Source organism: Pongo pygmaeus, chromosome 8 (assembly GCF_028885625.2).
Source record: "Pongo pygmaeus isolate AG05252 chromosome 8, NHGRI_mPonPyg2-v2.0_pri, whole genome shotgun sequence".
Classification (NCBI taxonomy): Eukaryota; Metazoa; Chordata; class Mammalia; order Primates; family Hominidae; genus Pongo; species Pongo pygmaeus.
The window spans coordinates 73,908,975-73,929,278 of record NC_072381.2 but is presented as its reverse complement, the minus strand read 5'-3'; the positions used below and the strand labels follow the sequence as shown (position 1 = coordinate 73,929,278).

At 39.0% G+C, this 20,304-nt stretch overlaps 1 protein-coding gene and 1 pseudogene across 9 annotated transcripts in view; both read left to right on the top strand.

Annotated features, from left to right (window-relative positions):
- The window catches only part of TET1 (tet methylcytosine dioxygenase 1), a 168,820-nt gene that overhangs the window by 133,006 nt on the left and 15,510 nt on the right, over window positions 1-20,304 (top strand). For 8 of the 9 annotated variants that reach the window (XM_063670530.1, XM_063670531.1, XM_063670529.1 and 5 more), the window contains 5 exons: window positions 2,020-2,231; window positions 7,819-7,969; window positions 8,325-8,411; window positions 16,210-16,299; window positions 17,645-17,782. In XM_063670530.1, coding sequence (XP_063526600.1) covers window positions 2,020-2,231; window positions 7,819-7,969; window positions 8,325-8,411; window positions 16,210-16,299; window positions 17,645-17,782 — 678 coding nt within the window. The remainder of the gene's footprint in view (window positions 1-2,019; window positions 2,232-7,818; window positions 7,970-8,324; window positions 8,412-16,209; window positions 16,300-17,644; window positions 17,783-20,304) is intronic. The other variant, XM_063670532.1, reaches the window with a different exon arrangement.
- On the top strand, window positions 8,584-10,056 carry LOC134740195 (small ribosomal subunit protein eS1-like; annotated as a pseudogene).

Here is a 20,304-nt window from a genome sequence, read left to right as displayed (position 1 = left end):
TCTACATTCCGAAATCCTGGCATTACAAGTGTGAGCTTCGGCACCCAGCCTTTTTTATCTTTTCAATTAGCAGATTTGGTGTAAGCCATTTTAAAATGCTTTGCCCACTCCTAGGTCATGAAGATGTTTTCTTCTAAAATTCTTCATTGCTTTATTTTTTGTTTAGATATACTTTATAATTCAAGTTGATCAGTGTGAGGTGTAGGGGTCAAGATTCATTTTCTTTCATAAACTTTGGAACAATTAGTCAATTTACACACACACACACACACACACACGCAAACCTCTGATAGGGTTTTCATTGGGATTGCATTGAATCTAGAGATCAATTTTGGGAAAATTAACGTAATTACAATAATGTCTATTCCATGAATTTATACTCCTCTGCATATAGTTAGTCCTTTGTTTATTTTAATAATAGTTTTAGTTTCCAGAAGCCTTACGGATTTAATATTTAAGCAGTTTATGGAGCTCAGATTTGAATTTAAAGACTCCTAACCATTGTGCTTAATTTTCTATTGTACACTGATGGAAACTTGGAATATCCAGAAAAGGCACAAATATCATCAGTAAAAAGCTTTTTTTAGCATTTCCTATACAAAAACTTTATTAATATAAATTCATTGTTAATTTTGACAACTTGAATATTAACCAATATAATTTTGGTACAATATATATAATTTTGCATTTGAGATTATTTGCAAGCACTGTGTTATTATTTGGCTGTAAGAGGACATATCAATATAGAAAAAATTTTAATATAAATAATTGTGTCTAGGGGGAAGGTCCTAAAGCCAACTCTACTCAAGGGATGCCTTGGTAGCAATGATTGTTAACCATCTGGAGTGACAGAAGAAAGTGATATTGGGTAACTAACTTCTTAAGAAGTTTCATCTCAAGTTTTGTAATATTGTAGCAACAAAAAATTATGCTATTGGTTGCTCCATTCTGGTCACATGGATGGGCATTTTCATCATGTCCTGGTTATGTACTGATTAATGTGGTCAACCTCTGCACTTTCTAAATTTTTGATACATGGAGGCAGTTTTAAATGGTTGGATGGTTTTATGTGGTGACAACATTTGTATAGAATTTTTTTTTTTTTTTTGTAGTTAACATTCAGACCACTGAGCAAATTTTAAATACTGCTGAAGCCTTTTTAACATCCCAATAATTGGATGCAGTATTAAATAAATAAATAAATATTTACAATTAATTTTTCTATTTTGCATTCACCAAGTCAACTAGACCACATTAGTCTTATGAATAAAATGCATATAATACATCCTTCCAATAACATGTAAAAATCACAGAAATCACAGAGGCATTCCTTTGTGTACATTAATTCTTGATAGTAAAATGAGTCACCCAAAGGAAAATCCGTAACATTCCTCAGATGCCCAAAATTAGTTGTCAAGTTTATTTTTAATTTTGAGAGTTCTTGGTTATTTCCATCTAACTACATTAGATGGTTTTTTTCCGTCATCTACATTTGTTGCCTTGTGACATTTGTGGAATTTCAGTGCAGTTTTCTACCAGGCCCTCTCTTGTCTGTTGTGCAAACTATAACAGCAGTAAAATAAAACACGGACTGCCTTGTACTACTTCTACAAATAATAACCACGTGTCACAGATTTTTGTTCTGCCTGTTGTTTGTTAGTCATGTAGGCTCAGGTACTCTTGTGATGAGTCTCATGGAGGGAACTGTTAAGGCAGTGGAAAGTCCTACAGGGTTTTATCCCTTGAAAAGTAGTGACTTTAAAAAAACTAAAATATGGCCGGGCATGGAGGCACATGTCTGTAATCCCAGATCTTTGGGAGGCCAAGGAAGGAGGATTGCTTGAAGCTAGGAGTTTGAGACCAGCCTTGGTAACATAGTTAGACCCCGTCTGTAGAACAAATTTTATAAATTAAGTAAATAAACTAAAATATAATCATGCAGAACGTCAAAAGGAATATCCATTGCATTCAAATTTGGCATACTTGTCTTCCATAGATGAATGTATTCTGTTTTTTCAGGTTTTAAGAAGGAGCAGTGATGAAGAAAAAGTTCTTTGTTTGGTCCGGCAGCGTACAGGTCACCACTGTCCAACTGCTGTGATGGTGGTGCTCATCATGGTATGGGATGGCATCCCTCTTCCAATGGCCGACCGGCTATACACAGAGCTCACAGAGAATCTAAAGTCATACAATGGGCACCCTACCGACAGAAGATGCACCCTCAATGAAAAGTAATTAAATCTGTTTTATACTGCCTTACCATTCAGATCTCTATTACATATTGGTAAAATTGTTAATTAGCTACCAACTATGTATATTATATGGGAGATTAGGATTTGAGTATTGTGGAATTAAAAAGAATAAACATTTCTGTAAAGAGAGTATTTTATAGTGAGTTAAGGTCAGTTTAAATCATTCTCCTTTGGAATATTACTTCACTGTGACCAGGTGCAGTGGCTCACACCTGTAATCCCAGCACTTTGGGAGGCCGAGGCAGGAGGATCATGAGATCAGAAGATCAAGACCATCCTGGCTAATACGTCTCCACTAAAATTACAAAAAATTAGCCGGGCATGGTGGCGGGCACCTGTAGTCCCAGCTACTCAGGAGGCTGAGGCAGGAGAATGGTGTGAACCCAGGAGGCGGAGCTTGCAGTGAGCTGAGATTGCGCCACTGCACTGCAGCCTGGGTGACAGAGCGAGACTCCACCTCAAAAAAAAAAAAAGAAAAGAATATTATTTCATTGCTTCCCAAAAAGGGAAGCAATGAAAGAATATTGCTGACCCAACTCACTTTTAGAGTCTGGAGGAAACGGATTTTGACTTAAAAGAATGGTCTTCCACAGGAGTGTCATATCATTGTGCATTTCCTCTATTCAATGTAAGAGAATATCTGTTTTTCTATAGTCTTACCAATGATTATGTTGGCAAATGTGAGTTTTTGCCTATTAAGAGAAATGACATCAGTGTAATTTTGACCTGAATTTCTCTTATGAATGAGAGAATTTTTTTCACATGACTAAAAACTATTTGGCTTTTTTTGTTTGTCTGTTTGTTTTAACTACCTGCTAAATAACCTAGCCCATTTTGCAGAGAATTCCTCCATTTATCTATTTTCTCTCTGATGGTGCTATTAATTCTTATTCTGTGATATAATTTGCAAATATTTTTCTCAGTTTGTCTTTTTCCTTTGGCTATGTTATCTCCCGCAAAAGGTTTTGTTTTTAATGCAATCAAACATATCCATCTTTTTCCTTATTTGGATCTGGATCTTGAGTGGTATTTAGGCATGTTTTTCTGTGACTTTAAGCCAAGCAACATATAATGAAACCAATATTTTTCTCATCAACGTTGTAGCAATATTGAGCGATATTCGGGGAACTGCTCTAGGTGGTTTCACTTATAATCACAGTTTCTAACAGCCTGTTGACATCAAGTGAGAAATGACTATACTTGTTTAAAACATAAATTTTTGAAATTTAAATCTCTCATACATTTAATGAATCACTGGTGAATAGTTGTAAGAGGAGATAAGTTTTGTTGTTGTTCTTGTTGTTTTGTTTTTTTGAGACGGAGTCTCGCTCTGTCACCAGGCTGGAGTGCGGTGGCGCGATCTTGGCTCACTGCGATGTCTGCCTCCCGAGTTAAAGCGATTCTCCTGCCTCAGCCTCCTGAGTAGCTGGGACTACAGGCGTGCGCTTTAGGAGGCCGACAAGGGAGGATCACTTGAGGCCAAGAGTTCAAAAGCCAGACCAGGCAACATAGTAAGACTCCATCTCTACAAAAATATTTAAAAAAAAAAAAAAAAACTGTTTGGGAATGATGGCACATGTCTGTAGTCCTAGGTAATTAGGAGGCTGAGGTGGAAAGATTGCTGTTGCCCAGGAATTTGAGGCTGCAGTGAACTATGATGATGCCACTGAACTCCAACCTGAGCAACATGGCAAAAGGAGAGAGAGAGAGAACTTCATGGGCCTGATGTAGTGGCTCATGCCTGATCAAAAGCAGGAGGATTTCTTGAAACCAAGAGTTTGAGAACCTATCCCTACACAAAATTTTTAAAACCAGGCATAGTGGTGTGTGCCTGTGTTCCTGGCTACTTTGAAAGCTGAGGAGGGAGGATGTTTTGAGGCCAGGAGTTTGCCGTTACAGTGAGCTATGGTTTTGCCAGTGCACTTGACAGAGCATGATCAAGTCTTCCCCTCACCACCCCCCGCAAAAATAACAGTTCACAAATACAGAAAGATGTAAGAATACTTCAGCGGAGTCTTTTTTTTCCTTTTTTCTTTTTAAGACGGAGTCTCACTCTGTCGCCCAGGTTGAATTGTGGTGGCGTGATCTCAGCTCACTGCAAGCTCTGCATCCCAGTTTCACACCATTCTCCTATCTCAGCCTCCCAAGTAGCTGGGACTACAGGCGCCTGCCACCATGCCCAGCTATTTTTTTTTTTTTTTTTGTATATATATATATATTTTTGTATTTTTAGTAGAGACGGGGTTTCACCATGTTAGCCAGGATGGTCTTGGTCTCCTGACCTCGTGATTCGCCCACCTCGGCCTCCCAAAGTGCTGAGATTACAGGCCTGAGCCACCGCGCCCAGCCCAGTGAACTGTTTTTTGAGACAGAGTCTAGCACTGTCGCCCGGGCTGGAGTGCAGTGGTGCAATCTTGGCTCACTGCAACCTCCACCTCCTAGGTTCAAGCAGATTTCCTGCCTCAGCCTCCCAAGTACCTGGGATTACAGGCGCCCGCCACCATGTCCAGCTAATTTTTTTTTGTTTGTTTTGTTTTGTTTTGTTTTGTATTTTTAGTAGAGACGAGGTTTCACTATGTTGGCCAGGCTGGTCTCAAACCCGCCTCAGCCTCCCAAAGTGCTGGGATTACAGACGTGAGCCACCGTGCCCGGCCTGGTGAACTCTTATATACCCTTACTTAGATTCCACAATTGTTAACACTATGTTACATTTTTTTATGTACACATACAAACACGTTACTGTTGTTGACTTATTTCTTTCTTGATCATTTGACAGCTAGATGTAGACTTTGTCTTTTTCCCTAAATAATACTTGAATGTATTTATCCTAAAAATGAGGACTCTTCTCTTGTATATCCCCATATAATGATCAAATTCAGGAAATTTAAATTTGATAAAATACTATGATCTCATCTTAGTTCATATTCAAATATCATCCATTTCCCAATAATTTTCCCCTCTCCATGATTAATGCATTTAGTTATTTTGTCCTTTTGCTCCCTTAATCCTTTTTGTTTTCTCAGTTTTTGTCTTTCATGACATTGAAATTTTTGAAGCGAAAAGGCTAATTCTATAGACTGTTAATCAGTTTTGGTTTACCTGTTTCTTCCTGATTCAAGTCAGGCTATGAAATACAACCTATAGCCAAAGATGGCTGAAACAAAAGAAAAAAAATTTTAAAAATGAAATATAACCTGGACTATTACACTCAGTGCAATTTGTCCCACTATTGGTGTTGTTGATTATTTAAAATAATCTGAGGATGCTCTTCTAGATCTCATAACTTATCACATTTCGTCTGTGTTTCATTTTTAAAATACTAGTACATAGTAAGTTAAACAACATTTTTCTCTCCTTCCATGTCTTTTTCAATGATATGAATAAATTTCTTATCTTTCTATTTGTTTGGCAACTTTATTCTATTCAAAATGTTTTAACCATTTTTATTCCATTTGCATCTCATTTAGTAAGTTTCATTGTAGTCTTTCTTTTATAAGCAATGCTAAGTTACATATCAGGCATTTTCCAGGCTTTCACAGTGAAAACATAAAAAATAGTTTTTTTCTAAATTTTTATATTATTTTCACTTTTTCAAAATAATTGGTTTCTTTATTGTTTATATATTTTAATCATTATATAAGTACAATATATACTAAGTTGTAAGCATTATGCAATTTTATTTTATTTTTTACTTAATTATTCTTTTAATGTTATTTTTGTTCTTTCTGGTGGAATTTAAAAGCATGCAATCCTTTTTTAACTTTCATTTTAGGTTCAGGAGTGCATTTGCAGGTTTTTTATTTAGGTAAATTCATGTCACAGGGGTTTGTTGTACAGATTATTTCACCAGCCAACTACTAAGCTAGTATCCAATGGTTATTTTTTCTGATCCTCTCTTTCTTCCCACCCTCCATCCTCTAGTAGGCCACAGTGTCTGTTGTTCCCCTCTTTGGGTCCATGAATTCTCATCACTTAACTCCTGTTTATAAGTGAGAATATGCAGTATTTCATCTTTTGTTTCTGCGTTAGTTTGCTAAGGATAGTGGCCTTTAGCTTTATTCATGTTCCCACAAAAGACACGATTATGTTCTTTTCTGTGACTGCATACTATTCTGTGGTGGATGTGTATCACATTTTCTTTATTGAATCTGTCATTGATGGGCATTTAGGTTGATTATATGTCTTTGGTATTGTGAATAGCACTGCAGTGAACATTCACATGCATGTGTCTTTATGGTAGAATGATTTATATTCCTTTGGGTATATACCCAGTAATGGGATTGGAAGAGCATACAGTTTTATAACTACAAGAAGAATACATGGTACTTTCATTGTCATTCTTACCATATAGTTTAGTTTAAGGCTTTAGAAATGCCCTAAAAGTTACACACTTAAGATTTAATTAAATGAAACCGGTTTTCTGCTCCATTTTTTCTATTGTGCACTTTTTAAAGTTTTTAAAATTCAGAAACTGTTTTGTTTTTGTTTTTCGAGATGGAGTCTTGCTCTGTCACCCAGGCTGGAGTGCCGTGGCACGATCTCAGCTCACTGCAACCTCTGCCTCCTGGGTTCAAGCAATTCTCCTGCCACTATGCCAGGCTATTTTTTGTACTTTTAGTAGAGATGGGGTTTCGCCATGTTGGTCAGGGTGGTCTTGAACTCCTGACCTCATGATCCACCCACCTCAGCCTCCCAAGGTGCTGGGATTACAGTCGTGAGCCACCACACCTGGCCAAGAAACTGTTTTTATATAAAATATGTATTGTTTTTCAATCCTCAGAAAATTATATCAGTCTCATTTTAGATATAAAGCAGCTGAATTCCAAAGAGGTAATAAAATGTTCTAATTTTCATTTGTGATATGGAACAAATCCAGGATTTAAAACCCAGATTTAAGAACCAGGTTCTGTCTAGGCTTAGTGCCTCACACCCGTAATCCCAGAACTTTGGGAGGGTAGATAACTTGAAGTCAGGAGTTTGAGACCAGCCTGGCCAACCTGGTGAAACCCGTCTCTACTAAAATTAACAAAATTAGCCAGGCGTGGTGGCACACACCTGTAATCCCTGCTACTCAGGAGGCTGAAGCAGCAGAATCGATTGAACTTGGAAGGCAGAGGTTGCAGTGAGCCGAGATTGTGCCACTGCAATCCACCCTTGGTGACAGGGCTAGATCCCATCTCAAAAAAAAAAAAAAAAGAAAAACCCAGGTTCTTTATCTCCCTATCTCAGACATCTCCAAATCAAACAATACTGTGGATATTTAGAATAAATCTGTATAGTTTATTCCCATTTATTTGGATTTGCAATCATAACCAAATATTTTTGCTAAAAATTTGGTTATAATAAAGTATAGTTAACCCTGGTCCCCTAGTCAGATTTCTTGAAAAAACAAAAGTTAGCTTTTTATTGTTAACATTAAACTACTTTAAATAAGTAATATAATAGATAAGCGTTATAACCGGTTCTTTAGCCATTCATCCTTCTAAAGCTATATAAACCTGAAATGTTCTCTCTGAGGTATTGTAATGCTTCATCAGTTCACTCTCTTGTAATTACAATCTTACAGTCGTACCTGTACATGTCAAGGAATTGATCCAGAGACTTGTGGAGCTTCATTCTCTTTTGGCTGTTCATGGAGTATGTACTTTAATGGCTGTAAGTTTGGTAGAAGCCCAAGCCCCAGAAGATTTAGAATTGATCCAAGCTCTCCCTTACATGTAAGTGTCCTTCTTTATTCAAATAATTTATTTTTGAATTACACATTGAATATGTAAGTGCATTCCTTTAACGTTTTTTGAAACACTATGAAAACTAAATATTGAAAAGTAGTAATCGAATAGTAAAATTATATTTCTATTATATAAGTAAATAAATTAATTAAGACTCTAAATAAATTAGGTAAAGACTTTAGCTATCTCCCCAAATTCCAATTGTCCCTGGCTTCCTCCTCCTGCTGTACTACCCCACCCCAGCAAAATCATCATTAAAAGAACCTAGAATTTTATACTCAGCCAAAATAGGAAAAACCCATTTGCCAAAATTTCAAAGACTCAGAAAGTTTACTACCCACAGACCTACTATGAAAGAATTACTAAAGGACGTAATCCAGAAAGAAGATATATGAAACCGGAACGAATCAGTCCGGGACACGAGGCCATGGTGAGCAAAGAAATTAGTCGAACTTGGTGTTAAGTTAAATAAGTTCAATACTTATATATTATATTAAATTAAAATAACCTATAAGTATAACTCCACACCTTTATCAGCTCGTGGGTGGGTAGGCAGTGGGAGGGGGTGGGGCACCAATAGGAACTAAGTATTCTAATGTGTTATGCTTTGTTTGTGTAGTGAGGATTTGTATATTGATTAACTATAAGATTGATATCTTTTAATCTTTAAGCAGTGACCAAGAGTAAAAAACATTTTGTATTACAAGCCACTATACACATACATAGACATAAGAAAATAATTAGACCTATCTGAAAACAATACTTACCTTTCTTACATGTAACAGCAGTAACATTAAAATATTTAAAAAGTTAATATCAATGTAGTTATTCTAAGAGTCTATGATACATCATTTTTTATCAGATTTCTTTCTTTTTCTTTTTTTTTCTTTTTTCTTTTTTTTTTTTTTGAGACAGAGTTTCGCTCTTGTTGCCCAGGCTGGAGTACAAAGGTGTGATCTCGGCTCACTGCAACCTCCACTTCCTAGGTTCAAGCAGTTCTCCTGCCTTAGCCTCCCAAATAGCTGAGATTACAGGCATGCACCACCATCATGCCCAGCTAATTTAGTATTTTTAGTAGAGATGAGGTTTCACCATGTTGGCCAGGCTAGTCTCGAACTCCGGATCTCAGGTGAGATCTGTAGTCCCAGCTACTAAGGAAGCTGAGGTGGGAGGTTGGCTTGAGCCAACCAGCTAGGTTTTCTTTCTAAATATTATATGATAAAAGTATCTGTCCCTTTTTGGCTCTCTGAGCAGCACTGTAGTGGTTGACAAGAATAAGGCAACACAAAGGGAGCCAAGAAGAAAGTGCTTGATCCATTTTCTAAGAAAGATTTGTATTACATGAAAGCATCTGCCGTGTTCAATATAAGAAATATTGGGAAGACACTAGTCACCAGGACCCAAGGAACCATAATTGAATCTGATGGCCTCAAGGGTCGTGTATTTGAAGTGAGTCTTGCTCATATGCAGAATGATAAAGTTGCATTTAGAAAATTCAGCTGATTACTGAAGATGTTCAGAGGAATAATTGCCTGATGAGCTTCCATGGCATGGATCTTACCCATGACAAAATATGTTTCATGGTCAAAAAATGGCAGACAATGGTTGAAGCTCATGTCAATATCAAGACTACTGGTGCTTACTTGCTTTATGTGTTCTGTGTTGGTTTTACTAAAAAGTGCAACAATCAGATACAGAAGACCTCTTATGCTTAGCACCAGTGGTTCGGCCAAATCCGGAACAAGTTGATGGAAATCATGACCCGAGAGGTGCAGACAAATTACTTGAAAGAAGTGGTCAATAAATTGATTCCAGACAGGATTGGAAAAGACATAGAAAAAATTCTTGACAATCTATCCTCTCCATGATGTCTTTGTTAGAAAAGTGAAAATGCTGAAGAAGCCTAGCTTTGAATTGGGGAAACTCATGGAGCTTTATGGTGAAGGTAGCAGTTCTGGAAAAGCCACTGAGGATGAAACAGGTGCTGAAGTAGAACGAGCTGATGGATATGAACCACTAGTCCAAGAATCTGTTTAAAGTTCAGACTTACAATAGTGGCAAATAAAAAGTCATATTTGTGGGGGAAAAAAGTGTGTGTTACTTTATAAATATAAAGGATCTTCAAAACATTCAAGGAAAATTCATATTATGAATAAACTGTGCATGGATTTCATAATATTTTTCACCAAAATAAACTCATACTTACTTGTAACATACCTGAATGGGGTCTAGTTTGATGCACTAAGAAGGATAAGATGTCAGTTTATAAACTGCCTCTATCAGAGCAACATGAATTGTGCTAAAATTGAGGCAAGAACAAACATCAAATTTCTGGTGAAGCTTGGGTGGAAGAATGATAAAATCGTTGATGCCTTATAAAAAGCTTATGGGCACTGCCCCAAAGAAATCTGCAGTTTACCAATGGATAGCTCATTTTAAGAACGGATGGGACGATTTTGAAGATGAAGGCCAAAGCGTCAAACTGTCCATGTAATTTTTTTTTTTTTTTTTTTTGAGTCTGGTTCTCGCTCTGTCATCCAGGCTGGAGTGCAGTGATGTGATCTCAGCTCACTCACTGGACCTGACCTCAGGTGATCCGCCTAACTCAGCCTCTCAAAGTGCTGGGATTACAGGCATGAGACACTATGGCCAGGCAGGCTTTTAGAAATTAAGATAAAATTGGCCCTCTCTGGCTGTTTAAGGAAAAATATTTGGGCCAAGATCAATGACAGTCCCTACTCCTTCCAGGTGCCCAATTAATACCTAGGCTCTTTTATAAAGTTATTTTGTTGTTGTTGTCTTGAGATGGAGTTTCGCTCTTATTGCCCAGGCTGACGTGCAATGGCTTGATCTCGGCTCACTGCAACCTTCACCTCCCGGGTTCAAGTGATTCACCTGCCCCAGCCTCCTGAGTAGTTGGGATTACAGGCTCCTGCCACCATGCCTGGCTAATTTTTGGTATTTTTAGTAGAGACGGGGTTTCACCATCTTGGCCAGGCTGGTCTTGTACTCCTGACCCTGTGATCCACCTACCTCAGCCTCCCAAAGTGCTGGGATTATAGGTGTGTGCCACAGCACCTGGCCTTTTGTGTGTGTGTGTGTGTGTGTGTATATACACTATATATATATATATAATTTTTTTTTTTTTTTTTTTTTTTTCTTCTGAGACGGAGTCTTGCTGTCACCCAGGCTGGAGTGCAGTGGTGCGATCTCATCTCACTGCAAGCTCCGCCTCCCAGGTTCACGCCATTCTCCTGCCTCAGCCTCCCGAGTGGCTGGGACTACAGGCGCCCACCACCACACCCGGCTAATTTTCTGTATTTTTAGTAGAGACGGGGTTTCACCAGGATTATCTCAATCTCTTGACCTTGTGATCCACCTGCCTTGGCCTCCCAAAGTGCTAGGATTACAGGTGTGAGCCACCACATCTGACCTGGCCTTTTGTATTTTTTTTTGTAGAGATGGGATTTCATCATATTGGCCAGGCTGGTCTCGAACTCCCGACCTCAGATAATCTGCCCTCCTCTGCCTCCCAAAGTGCTGGGACTATAGACGTGAGCCACTGTGCCTGGCCCACATCAATTTTTGAGGAAAAATTAATCTTGTTTGTTCCCTAACTGAATAGATATATCAATTGGTTCAGCCTACACGATTCTTACTGAAACATTATAGTTGTGCAGACTTCCTACTTGATGGGTTCCAAAACTGTTGTTCCCAGCTCAGCTGCAGAAAATAATAGAAATTTTAAACAAATGGGATCAAGATCCTGAGGCATTCTTAAAATTACAACAGGAGATGGAGCATGGCTTTACCAGCATAATCCTGAAGACAAAGCATAATCAAAGCAAAGGACAGCAAGAGGTGTAGGAAGTCCAGTCAAAACCAAAGTGGACCACCAGTAAAGAGCAAAGTTCATGGCAACAGTTTTTTTGGGATGCTTAAGGCATTTTCCTTGCTCACTTTTTGGAGGACCAAACAAAAATAACATCTGCTTATTATGAAAGTGTTTTGAGAAAGTTGGAGAAAGCTTTAGCAGAAAATAGCCCAGGAAGGCACCACCAGACAGTCCTTCTCCACCACAAGAATGCTCTTGCTCACTCCTCTCATCAAACGGGGGCAGTTTTGCAAAGTCTATCAATGGGAACTCATTAGGCATCCACACTACAGTCTTGATTTAACTCCTTCTGATTTCTTTTTGTTTCCTAATCTTAAAAAAATCCTTAAAGGGCACGTATTTTTCTTCACTTAATAATGTAAAGAAACAACAACAAAACTATATTGACATGGTTAAATTCCCAAAGTACTCCATGCTTTAGAAATGGATTAAATGTCCAATATTGTCACTTACAAAAGTGTCTTGACCTGGATGGAACTTATGTTCAGAAATAATGTTATTTTATTTTTTGGGACGGGGCCTCACTATGTTGCTCTGGCTGGGCTCCTGGGCTCAAGGGATTCTCCTTTCTCAACTCCAAAGCTGAGATTACAGGCATGTGCCACCCTGCCTGGCAATTTTTTTTTTAATTGAGATGGGGTTTCGGTCTTGCCCAGGCTGGAGTGCAATGGCGTGATCTCGGCTCACCGCAACTCCTGCCTCAGCCTCCCAAGTAGCTGGGATTACAGGCATGCACCACCATGCCCAGCTAATTTTGTATTTTTAGTATAGATGGGGTTTCTCCGTGTTGGCCAGGCTGGTCTTGAACTCCCCACCTCAGTTAATTCACCTGCCTTGGCCTCCCAAAGTGCTGGGATTACAGGCATGAGCCACCATTGCAGACTAGTATTTTTTATTTTTATTTATTTTATTTTTTGAGAAGGATTCTCACTCTGTCACCCAGGCAGAGTGAGGAGCAAGGCCACCCACCTCGGCCTTCCAAAGTCCTGGGATTACAGGCGTGAGCCACCACGCCCAGCCAGAATCAGTTTTAAGGAGGACAGTGACATACTTACACTTGCCCTTGAATGAGATCTCTCTAGACGCTGTTTGAACAATAGAGTAAATGTAACCAAGAGTGGATTTAGCAAGATGAGCCAACTATCTATGAGCACAATCCATGGAGGGGATAATGGTCACTTAAATTATATGGGGTGGGGGGTTCATCTTTATCATCAGGCACACTGGAAATAGGACCAGGTTTGTAGAGGGCGGATCAGTAATTCAGTTTAGATATATTGGTATTGAGATTCCTAAGGGAAACCTACATGGGAATGTCAGGTCAATAATAGGAATCTGAAACTTAAGAAATGGTCTAAGTGGTAAGTATAGCTATGGATGAGGATATGATGGTCCTAGAGATTAGATACAGAGTGTGAACAGAGGCCTGGTGTGGTGGCTTACATCTGTAATCCCAGTACTTTGGGAGGCCAAGCCAGGTGGATCACTTGAGGTCAGGAGTTTGAGACCAGCCTGGCTAACATGGTGAAACTCCGTCTCCACTAAAAATAGAAAAATTAGCTGGGCGTGGTGGCGGGCACCTGTAATTCCGGCTACTCAAGTGCCTGAGGCAGGAGAATTGCTTGAACCTGAGAGGCAGAGGTTTCAGTGAGCTGAGATCGCACCACTGCACCCCCACACACACAAAAAAAGAGTGGGAGAAGGAGTTAATCTTGACCACCAATAGGTAAAGATCTGATAAGTAATTCCCTCTGTATCTGACATGCATGTTCATTCTAATGAAATAATTACAAGGTCAGGATTTTACAATATGAATAATAAGCCTGTAATAGTAAAATAATACTAATAGGGCCAGGCACAGTGGCTCACACCTGTAACCCCAGCACTTTGGAAAGCTGAGGCAGGTGGATCACTTGAGGTCAGGAGTTCAAGACCAGCATGGCCAACATGGTGAAACCCTGTCTCTACTAAAAATGGAAAAAAATTATCCAGGTGTGGTGGCTCATGCTTGTAATTACAGCTACCCAGGAGGCTGAGGCAGGAGAATCGCTTGAACCCGGGAGGTGGAGGATACAGTGAGCCGAGATTGTGCTGCTGCACTTGCACTCCGGCCTGGGCAACAGAGTGAAACTCTGTCTCAAAAAATAAAAAATGAAAAATAATAAAATAATACCAACAGTGAACTGTACAAACTATGAGTTGCTTCTAGTTGTCTACTTTATTTCAGTGCTTCTACACAATAAATGAGGTAATTTGAGATGACCTGTTCCTCAGCAGGACTTGTGACTCTGTGTGGTCCATAACAGAATAAATATTATTACAAAATAGAATAAAGTGATGTGAGAATACTGAAGAATTTAAACCTGATGCTGCATACAAAAAGTATAGAATTTACATGTGACTTTTCCAGTGTTCATATCAATAGCAGTACACAAGTGTTAACATTTCTCTGCATTGTTCCACTTGTAGTAAAACACGGTTACCCAGCCCACTGGATACTTCCAGTGACTGAAGACATAAATAGAATTGTTTTAATGGGTGTTGATTTAAAAGTTTCTCCCAAATAAACATCATACTTAGTGTATGAGTTTAGCTAGGGCATGTTTTTAAAGTAGGGTCATGACTTTCCTGTTTAGTTTTGTTTTTTTGAGACAGAGTCTGGCTCTGTCTCCCAGGCTGGAGTGCAATGCCATGATCTCGGCTCACTGCAATCTCCACCTCCCAGATTCAATAGATTCTCCTGCCTCAGCATCCCAAATATCTGGGACTACAGGCGCACGCCACCACACCTGGCTAATTTTTATATTTTTAGTAGAGGCTGGGTTTCACCTTGTTGGCCAGGCTGGTCTCGAACTCCTGACCTCAGGTGATCTGCCCACCTTGGCCTCCCAAAGTGCTGGGATTACAGGCTGACTTTCCTGTTTTTTAAACTACAATGGGTAAGATAAAAGTAGCCTGATTAACAGACAAATCTATGAATGGATCCTATGAATTTTTTTGTATAATCAAGTCAATATAAATCAATAGGAAACCAAAATGATTATGAGACACTTTACAGTTGCTAAGATGGAGGCTTGTCAGAAACCACTAAATAATTGACTTGCTGTGTCTAAATTATTGTGTAGCTTTGGCTTTTATAATAATTTGATGCATACCAATGGTCAATTGATTCATATAATGGTCTCCTTTCTGTGTTGACGGCATCTTCTTCCACCAAATCTCACATGAGCACATGAGGCGAAAGCCTTACTCGCCCTTTTTAGTCCATGTTCTCTATACGTGTTTTTCTTTTTTGAGACAAGATCTGGCTCTGTCACCCAGGCTGGAGTGCAGTGGTGTGATATCATCTCTTGATCTGCCACTTCTGCCTCCCAGGTTCAAGCAACCTTCCCATCTCAGCCTCCCAAGTAGCTGGGACTGCAAGTATACTCCATCACAGCCAGCTAATTTTTTTTATTTCTTGGAGAAGTGTGGAGTTTCACCAAGTTCCCCAGACTGGTCTCAAATTTGTGAGCTCAAGTGATCTGACCACCTCAGCCTCCCAAAATGTTGGGATTAGAGGCGTTAGCCACCACGCTAATAGAGACTCTTGTGATAGTTTTCCTTTGAAAAAATCTGATGTCTCTATCAGTAGCAATCCAGATTTCTTGAGTGTTAATAGTCCTCATAGTCCTTCAAAGTCTTCTTCAATTTGTAGCTATTATGGTGTAGAAAAGAGAACTATAGACAACCACTTGCCCACTTACTTCCTTTGATCTGCAGGCATTTACTAAACCTCTCAGTGTCCTGACCTTGCTCTTTCGTAGAGATCATGCTTAATATTCCTGTTTCATGGGCCATAAGGACATGTGTTTAATTCATAAGGACATATGGATTCCATTTGAAACAGGATCTCACACAGAGTAGGTGTTTTATGTATGTACTCTCTCTTCTCCGTTATAGGAACTTGTTACATTGTAACCAAGTTACTTGCCATTTCCCCTTGCCAGCAGGAACGTTGTTTTCATTTATTCCAAGTGCCCAATACTATTGAATAAATATAAAACATAGCTCTCATTCTTCACAACATGAACAGTATTGTAATTTATCTCTAACACTATTTAAATTTCTAATTAACTTAGAATTTTCCTTTCAAAAGACTTCACTAAAGCATAACAATGTCTAATAGTTTAGATGGAGAAAAGAAACAATGTGATTTTCTGTGGTAGCTATTTTATCAGGATAAGTATGAATTGTGCATTAACCACCATCAGCCATGATTTATGATTCAGTTGTACCTTAAACACACGAAGGTGTGATTATAAAATAACTAATGGATTCTGTTTTCCTATAGGAAAAAAACCTTGAAGATAACTTACAGAGTTTGGCTACACGATTAGCTCCAATTTATAAGCAGTATGCTCCAGTAGCTTACCAAAATCAGGTATGTATTGGTATGAACTTTTTATTTATTTATTAATTTGAGATGGGGTCTTGCTTTGTTGCCCAGGCAGCAGTACAGTGGCATGATCAAAGCTTACTGTAAACTCCTAAGCTCAAGCAATGCTCCTGCCTCACCCTCCAAAAATGATGGGATTACAGATATGCCAGACTGTTTTATATTTTAAAAAGCCATTGTTGGCCAAGCTCATTAGCTCACGCCTGTAATCCCAGAACTTTGGGAGGCCAAGGCAGTCGGATCACTGAGGTCAGGAGTTCGAGAATAGCCTGGCCCACATGGTGAAACCCCGTCTCAACTAAAAATACAAAAATTAGCTGGGCGTGGTGGGTGTGCACCTGTAGTCCCAGCTAATCAAGAGGCTGAGGCAGGAGAATCACTTGAACCCAGGAGGTGGAGGTTGCATTGAGCTGAGATCATGCCACTGCACTCCAGCCTGGGTGACAGAGCAAGACTCTGTCTCACCAAAAAAAAAAAAAAAAAAAAAGTCATTGTTAATAGAAAAATTTTCAAATTTGAACAAATATATACATACACAGCATATATGTCTAACATACATGTATGTAATTGGACTTTTTATTGATCTACTCTTTTTTTTTTTTTTTTTTTTTTTTGAGACAGAGTCTTGGTCTTGTTGCCCAGGCTGGAGTGCTGTGGCGCAATCTCAGCCTTTTGGCTTACTGCACCCTCTGCCTCCCGGCAGGTTCAAGCAATTCTCCTGCCTCAGCCTCCCGAGTAGCTGGGACTACAGACATGCGCCACCACACCCTGCTAATTTTTGTATTTTTAGTAGAGATGGGGTTTCACCATGTTTCCCAGGCTGCTCTCGAACTCCTGGCCACAAGTGATCTGCCCACCTCAGCCTCCCAAACTGCTGGGATTACAGGCATGAGCCACCCCGCCCAGCATCCACCTTTTCATTTTAAAAGGAGTTACAAATTGACTTTCAGTAATAGTTCATGAAATGTATGTATATCTTCTTTTTACGGATATTGAAAACTGTGTATATGATTAATGCACTTTTATTGGTCTTTCTTTCTAATGGAATGATTGAGTCTATTTTACTTGCTTATCCATCTCTAACAAGAATTAGTATCCTCACCCTGCCTTCCCTTGTAAAGTCAGTGATTTTCCTTTTACTCCATGTATTGTCAAGTGCTTTATCCTGAATGTTGCTAAGCTACACCTTCATGACAATAATACGTTTAGTCTCAGAAATTACAAAGTGTAATTAATTAGAAACTTCATGAGGAAATTATTTTTACTCTTTACTGAAGTTAGGTGATTTCCTTCTCTCTCTTAAGATTGTGCTCCATGCTTTCTTTTCTAGGTGGAATATGAAAATGTTGCCCGAGAATGTCGGCTTGGCAGCAAGGAAGGTCGTCCCTTCTCTGGGGTCACTGCTTGCCTGGACTTCTGTGCTCATCCCCACAGGGACATTCACAACATGAATAATGGAAGCACTGTGGTATGTACCTGTGTGAATTTATATTCTAAAAGCTCCATCGCTATATGCTTAGGCTGCAGTCCTTACGTATACTATGATGATTATTACTGTGAAAAATCTTAATTTATGTGTTATTAGAAATAAGTGGAAAAAAAGTGAAAAAAATAAGTGTGTAGTGCAGGTCTTCATTAAATGCATTATCTATGCACTTCTAAAAAGTAACAGGGCTAGCCTCAAACAAACATTTTATTGAAAGGCTATGTTATATATTTAATTGTTGTGTATTTGCTGGGAGGCAGGAGTACTTTTTTTTTTATTTTTTTTTTGAGACAGAGTCTCACTCTGTCTCCCAAGCTAGCGGGTAGTGGCGTGATCTCAGCTCACTGCAACCTCTGCCTCCTGGGTTCACGCCATTCTCCTGCCCTAGCCTCCTGAGTAGCTGGGGCTACAGGTGCCCGCCACCACGCCCGGCCAATTTTTTGTATTTTTAGTAGAGATGGGATTTCACCGTGTTAGCCAGGATGGTCTTGATCTCATGACCTCGTGATCTGCCTGCCTTGGCCTCGAAAAGTGCTGGTATTACAGGCGTGAGTCACCACGCCCAGCCAATTTTTTGTATTTTTAGTAGAGACGGGGTTTCACCGTGTTAGCCAGGATGGTCTTGATCTCATGACCTCGTGATCTGCCCACCTTGGCCTCCCAAAGTGCTGGGATTACAGGTGTGAGCCACCGCGCTCAGCCAATTTTTTAAAGTAACAATTCTCTGCTATCAAACTAGTAGGTATGAAATTGAGCATGTTACTTGATATTTGTTTTTGCCGTCTGCACTTCAGGGTTTTTGTGAGGCAACTGTGCCAATTATCAGCAATATTTGCATTCTGGTATGCCTACTATGTTTATAGTTATGTAAATCATCACATGTCCATTGCCTGAAGTCAATTAAGAAATACATAAATTAGGCAGAAGACCCAGTGGAAAATCATGAAATAGTATTTTTGTCTGTTTGCTTCACCTAATTGTCTTCCTGTCATCTAATAAAGCGAGATCAATAGACAGCAATTGCTTTTGTTTTTCTGCTGCACCAGTTTTTTAGGTTTGCCAGAGAATTCTAAAACCTTCATTAAGTCTTGGCTGCAGGATGAGCATGTTGGCTTATGTCTGTAATCCCACCTACTTAGGAGGCCAACATAGGAGGATTGCTTGAGCCCCGGGAGTTCTAGACGAGCCTGGGCAATAAGACCCTGTCTCTTTAAAATATACAATTTTTAAAAAATAATTTTGTTTTGGTTTAGCTACAGCCTCTTACAGTGTGATTGAAAGTATATGATCAGATCTATCAACAGGCAGTCTTTCTTCCTTGCTTGGTCAGTAGAAGAGTATTGGTGATAGATTAAGCCACAACAACTTTTTTTTCTTTTTGCATATCATTCCTGTATACAAAAATGTTTTGCAGAGTCTTTGAGACCAATGTTATTTCCAAGCGTTGAAGTTATATAAATCCAGCCAGGCAGTGGTTCATCACCATCACTTGGCCAGGACATTTTACCTGAATTACAGAATATCTGTGATCAGGCTGAAGTCAGTTCAGAGTCAAGCTAAGTTTCAGTTTCTCTTCTCTGTGCTCTTTGACTTCCAGGGCCTGGATTACTCACTCAGTGAGGGTCTTATCTGGAACTTGACATCACTCCAAATTCCCCCATCTTCAAACATGTGAACTCTTGAAATTCTACCACTACATCTCCCTTCACCCTGTTTTACTGTAATTTCTTTTTTTAAAAAATTTTTTTCTTTTTTTTTTTATTGGTTTACTTTCTACTCCTTATTGGTTTATTTTCTAATTATGCTCCTCATGTCAACTCCTTATGTCCTTCTTAGTCTCTCTGTGACCAATTAAATAGCTTCCAGTAAACATTTATTGATGTGACATTCTGATTTTCAGCATGACTATTATTAGTTATGAACAGATTACCACCATGACAGTTTAATATTGCAGGCTTTCTCCAGGCACCATGGCTCATGCCTGTAATCCCAGCACTTTGGGATGCTGAGGTGGAAGGATTGCTTGAACCCAGGATCTTGAGTGTAGCCTGGGCAACTTTGTGAGACCCTGTCTCTACAATTAAAAAAAAAATTAGCTATGCTTGATGGTACACAACTGTATTCCCAGCTACTCGAGAGACTGAGGCAGGAGAAACACTCAAACCCAGGAGTTTGAAGCTGAAACATATATTTATATTTTAGACTTTGCTGAAAAATGTGACTATAGATATTGAAAAAAATGAATTTTTTTAACCTTTAACTTTGCTTTACCTTGGTATCTATCAAGTTCTATCATGAATCCAAAAGTGCTTTGGAAATCAAATCTGTTTATTTCATTTATCTCCAGTCTTTGCTGTCATTGAAAAGGTTTACAGCTCCAGGATATATGTTTTTATTATAAAATAAATAAAACATTTTATAGGTTTCTGTTGGATTTTTAATATTTGAAAATTAATTTGGCGGGGCCCAGTGGCTCACACCTGTAATCCCAGCACTTTGGGAGG